General features: G+C 46.4%; 1 protein-coding gene across 1 annotated transcript in view; it reads left to right on the top strand.

Annotated features, from left to right (window-relative positions):
• The first annotated feature begins 260 nt into the window (after nt 1–260).
• Serpine3 (serpin family E member 3) overlaps nt 261–5,703 on the top strand; it is a 28,777-nt gene continuing 23,334 nt past the window's right edge. The window contains exon 1 of the mRNA XM_015484258.2: nt 261–541. Coding sequence (XP_015339744.2) covers nt 283–541 — 259 coding nt within the window. The 5' untranslated portion in view covers nt 261–282. The remainder of the gene's footprint in view (nt 542–5,703) is intronic.

Raw genomic sequence — 5,703 nt, 5'->3', positions numbered from 1 at the left:
TGGTTTTGTAAAGCATCCCAGCAAGTGTGGATATTCCCAATGCTAACACAAAATGTGCAGTAAAGCCACCGGGGCAGGTGGGACTGTGAGCCGGGGGACCAGAGCAGCTGGATGAAGGCCTCCCTGTTCTGGCCTATTCCAGCCACTAAATACCGAGCAATCAGAGCGGGGCAGCGGCGTCCTCTGTGGGATGCGCTGGCAGCACCACCAGCATCCCTCCGCATCCGCTTCTCTGCCCTCTGAATTACAGGACCTGCAGCAGCAGCAGCAGTAGCAGTCTCCATGTCGCCTCTCCTGCACATCACCCTCTTCCTCCTTCACTTCTGCTTCCCTGGAGGGCACAGCCACCTCCCCCAAAGTCTGCTGATGCTAAAGACTGAGTTTGCACTTCGCCTCTACCGGAGCGCAGCAGCAGGTAGAAACGGCACAAACTTTGTCATCTCTCCCACCGGCGTGTCCCTCCCGCTGGAGATCCTGCAGTTTGGAGCCCAGGGGAACACTGGCCAGCAGCTGGCAGGCGCTCTGGGGTACACCGTGCACGGTAAGAGGCCCCCACGTGCAGGCTTCTTCACCCTCTCACTCCTCATGCCTACTCTTCTCATTCTCCCTCACTGCTCAGGTGGTAGGGGGTGGGGAGGCAGGAGCTCAGCCCCCAGTGGTGCTCTCATGCAGAAAGATGACCACTGGGCAGGAAGGCAACAGAAGGCATTCAGACTTTGGAATGGCGGTTACCCTTGATTTTTAAAGCTCACTTCTAGCATCATGTTCCTCAGTAATAATTTGGTTTCGTTTCACACGGTCTTTTATAGTGCCAGACCGAGTTGCAAGCACCTTATAAACATATAATTACCACAACAATCCCATGGAGGTTGGTGACTTTATTATCATCCTTATTTTGGAAATGAGCAACTAGGCACAGAGAGTGGAAGCAACTTGCTAGAGGTCACACAGCCAGTAAGGGGCAGAGTTGGATTCAAGCCCAGATTCTCTGGCTCCAAAGCCCATGTTTTTCATGAATCTGTGACTTCTGGCCAGTGTTCAATCTGCTGGCTTATTTTTATGAATTCTGTATCTTAGAGCATCTCTGCCAACAGCAGCAAGTTTCTTGAATGTAGCTCAGCCTCAGCTGAACTTTTCTCAGGGACCAGCTCAATGCCCACTCACCATCTCCATGCTAAGCACACACGGGCTTTTTCTTCTTTATCTCAGAATAAGATCTTAATAAGAAGGATGGGACAAGCTTTGTATAAACTGATTTGCCAGAAAGCACAAGAGCCAATACCAACACAGCCTGGTGAGAGCTTCCGTTGAAATAGAATTCTGAGTTAGCAAGTAGAGGTTAGTACCCAACATGTCAGGCCCTAAGGCTCCAACTGAGCTTCCGAAGCTCCAAGACAATGATGGTGACCATGCTGGCCACAGACAAATGTGGGTTCTCTCTGGGGATACTGAAGCAGAAAATAGTTTATTGAACTTAATTGTTCTCAATAAGTATATCCCAGCAGTGCACAGATCCACAGACTTATTCTTCAACCCCATTAGATCTGGTGCAAGGCAATTCACCCAGGGCCGTGGGGCACCAACTGCATGTACTGGTACAGCATGAGGGTCTTGGCATCCAGATGTGTACAGAAAACCCTGAACACAGGCAGCTCAGGCTCAGAGTAGCAATACACTCTAACCCTGCACCATGGTGCATTTGTGGGAGATAAGTTAGTACAGGGAAGGGAATGATTTATTCCCCTGGCAGATCTGAAGGCTCCCCAGAAGACGAGACATCTGAGCTGGGTTATGAAAAATAACGAGGAATGTGAAAGATAGGGCAGGCATTTTAGTCTTAAAATAGAGCCTCACTGAAGTCAGGATTGGGGGAAAGACAGTTGCAATTGCTGCAACCTGCAGAGAAAGGAAACAGTGTGATTGGCTCTGGTTGTTGGGTACAGTGTCAGTATCTGGTAACCAGATGTGAGGATGATCAGGGTGTCCTTTCAGCTCATTCAACAATCACCAAATGTCAAGAATGCGCAATAGTCAAACTCCGTGGAACAATGACCCCATTTGCTGGGCATGGTGGCACACGCTTGTAATCCCAGCAGCTCGGGAAGCTGAGGCAGGAGGATTACAGCAATTTAGCGAGGCTCTAAGCAACTTAGTGAGACCCTGTCTCTAAATAAAAAATAAAATGGGCTGGGGATGTGGCTCAATGGTAAAGCTCTCCTGGGTTTAATCCCCAGTACCCCACCCAACTAAATAATAATAGTAATAATAATAATAATTCCACTTAATTTTCTTAATCATAAACTGCTTTATTTATCTTATGGAGCTATAACAGTTGTGAACAAGAATGTGCCATTTTCAGAGTTCTGGTTAATAGACTATCTCTATGCTTTGGTTTGCATCAGGATAGCTCTGAAAATCATGTGTGTACTACTTAAAACTAACACCAGTGCCCACTACCTGCCCCCACCCAGTCTTTTCTTTAAGACCAATAGCACAGTATAAAATCCGCAGCAAAACATGCCCAGGGCCAGGGGTACGGTGCCTTTTTAATCAACAGAAAGAACTGTCCAAGTCTGCAGTGTGACACACCAGCATTGTCCCCTTCCTCTGTATCCAGACGCTGTGTGACCACCAGGAGCTTTGCCAGGGTTCCTGCCTCTGAGCCTTAAAGCACAGTGTGAGATTCAGAACAGGCCCCAGAGATTTCTCCAAAGAGCACCTTGTTTTCACTCCGTGAAGCACGCCATTTCCCAGAGTCCCGACTTCTAGGGATCTTCCTTGTCCAGAGAGATTAATAAAGAACACTTCAGTGTTTTCTATTAAGAACAAGAACAGGACTAGAAACACAGAGAGGCCTCAGAGATGAAAGGTGATCTGTCCCTGGAAAGAATTCTGTTTCATGATGCATATGGAGTTACTTTTATCATCATGATGTCATTTGATCCTCACAGAAACCATATATAATATTAAGCCTCTATTCATATTCCTTTTTTACAAATACGAGTGAATGACTTGCAAAACTCAGCTCACCTAATGGGCAAGTGCCAGAGCCAGAATTCAAATGCCATATTTTCTGACTCCAAATCTTATGTTCTTTTCATAACCCCTCAGCTCTACTCTAAGCCATGGGGAAGTTGCATAAATATATAAGCACCCTGCCTTCTCTGTTTCTCGACAAAGCATCATCATGATCCTCTCAGCCCAACCCAACTCACTGGAGAGCTCTCTAAAAACCCTCTTTTCCTTCTCTGGCAATTAAAATATTAGCATCCAAAAGGCAGTTCTTGCACTTTGAGAATTTTATACACCTTAACCTTACAAAGTCAAGACCCACCAGATTCAGTGTCATAATTAAGAAGGTTAATGCAGCAGATTTATTTTAAAAAGGAAGGTACTTTCCATGCCAGTCTCTCAAATGAGCTGAAAGACTGTTTTGCAGCAGAATTTTTGACTTTCTTCGGGTACTTTCCATCACTCTGTACTTGTCCCAGGGACCCTCTCCTCAAGCCCTTCACACCTCCTTCACTCTACCCCTGGTGTCCCACAGCCCGTGTGGCTTTCTTTTCTTTGTCTTCCTTCCCTCCCTCAGCATTTTCTTAGAACTACCTGATTATGTCCCCTCTTGCAGCAAGAAAGGCAGCTTTCTATTTCGGAGATGGAAGGCAGAGAGAAAGCCAGCAGCGACAGGATTCTGCTTCAAGGGCTGTGGGAGAAGCGGGTTCTCACTCTCACATCAGTTACGTCTGATCCATCACAGAAAAGGATCTGGAATACAGCAAATACAGCAAAACAGGAGGCTACTTGCTCCACAGCCCACCTTCATCCCCAAGAGAACAAAGCCACCCAAGCAGAGGGTCCACAGCCCACTGGCCCCTTGCCCTGTGGGCAACAGGACATTGACCACTTTGATGAAACTGAGCCAGAGAATGGACTTCTCTGGCTCAACTCCCTCATCTATAAATGGGGATCACAATAGGCATTCATTCACAGGGCTGTTGGAAGAACTGAATGTGATCAGGAACGCAGAGCACTCGCACACTGTGGACACTGTCAGCCTAGAGTAGTTTTCATTTCTGGCAAGGCATATTCCTGTGTGCAAATGGGCAAGGACAGGCCGGCTCAGATGGAGATCAGACTTCATGCTAAAATCAACCGCAAGCCAGTTTACTCTGCTCTGTTCATTTGTAAGAACACTGGTTCCTGGCCCAGAGAAGGTAGGGGGACAGAGAAAAAGCTCAGGATCACCCCTAAGGTCACTCTACACTACGAACTAGTGAAATGTCTCCTCTGCAGACAGCCAACATTCTGCAGAGATGTGATCCCAGAAATACAGATGACCTCCCTGGCTAAGGTAAAATCTGACTGTAAGGACTTTCATTTCTTTTCTCACTATGATACAATGCAAGAACTCAAGTTAGGCTGAAATTCATGTGATCAAGTCAGCTTTTTAGAGTTGTGGATTCTAAGAAGCAGTTTCTAAGATTCTAAGCAGGATTCTAAGAAGTAGTGAGTGATGTGTAGATGAATAACATCTGTCCGCTACTATAGTTGGCAGCCAGGGGGCCATAACCAGGGGGAATTCTGGGTACTGTGCTCCCTCCCAAAGGATGTGAGCCAGGCTATTTAGAGGTCTTCTGCTGCCTCCTGGTTTGGCCTCTGCAACCTGAAAGATGTCAGAGTGGACAGACCCCAAGCTGAGTGAGAGATGCATCTCAGTATGTGACATGGCAGGGCATTATGTCTTGCAGGGAGGATTTGGGGACAGCTACAGGGATGTTCCTGAGAATGAGGTGAGGCACAGAGGAGAACAGGAAGGAGGTATCCTGCAGGCAGCCTACAGAGCTTCACCCCCAGAATACCAGCTTATGGGATGTCTTGGGAGTCTAGAAGCTGCAGCTTGTAAATAGTAGCATGAAAATAAAATCTACCATGGATTATGGAGACAAGGCAGCAATCTCCCGTGTAAATAGTATAGAAATAGAAATCTAGCTGCCATCCAAGGAGGTGGAAGCTCGTTACTCACTCTCTCCATGGTTATTTCCTCAACAATCTTGCAGCTTCTCACTGATGCAATAATACGAGCCTTCTGCTGAGTTGTAGGGAGATGGGGGATGGGAAATGTTCTTACCTTTCCTCTGTATTTTTCAAATTGAAAGCATAGTTCTAAAAGAGGCTGCTTGGGTTTATGACATGCTGTCATATAAGGCCCCAGGAAAGGTATCTTGACAACACAACATCCTGGCCACTGCCCATCACTGTTACTTGTGACATTGCATATAAAGCTCTTGACTTTGCAAATACTTGAAAGCCCTTCACCCTGCACTTTGGACCTCCATTATCCCAGCTCTAGACACTCTAGTCCAGCACTTGTCCACAGTCCTGAATCAGGATCTTAGGAAAAAACAGCTCCTTATCTTAGTTGACTTCATTGCAGCCAGATTTCTTTTTCTTTTTCTTTCTTTTTTTTTTTTTTTCTGGGTATTGATCCCAGGGATGCTCTACCACTGAGTCACATCTCCAGTCCTTTCTATTTTTCATTTTGAGATAGGGTATCTCTAAGTTGACTAGGCTGGCGTTGAACTTGCCATCCTCCTAAGTCAGTGGGATTACAGGCATGCACCCCTGTGCCCTACTGCAGCTGGATTCCTTCAGATCTAGCATGGCTTCTTCCCAACTTCTACTTTTTTTTTTTTTTTTTTAAAT

Source organism: Marmota marmota, unplaced genomic scaffold, assembly GCF_001458135.2.
Source record: "Marmota marmota marmota unplaced genomic scaffold, marMar, whole genome shotgun sequence".
NCBI lineage: Eukaryota > Metazoa > Chordata > Mammalia > Rodentia > Sciuridae > Marmota > Marmota marmota.
The sequence above is the reverse complement of the archived record's forward strand: the minus strand, read 5'-3'. Positions and strand labels throughout refer to the sequence as shown.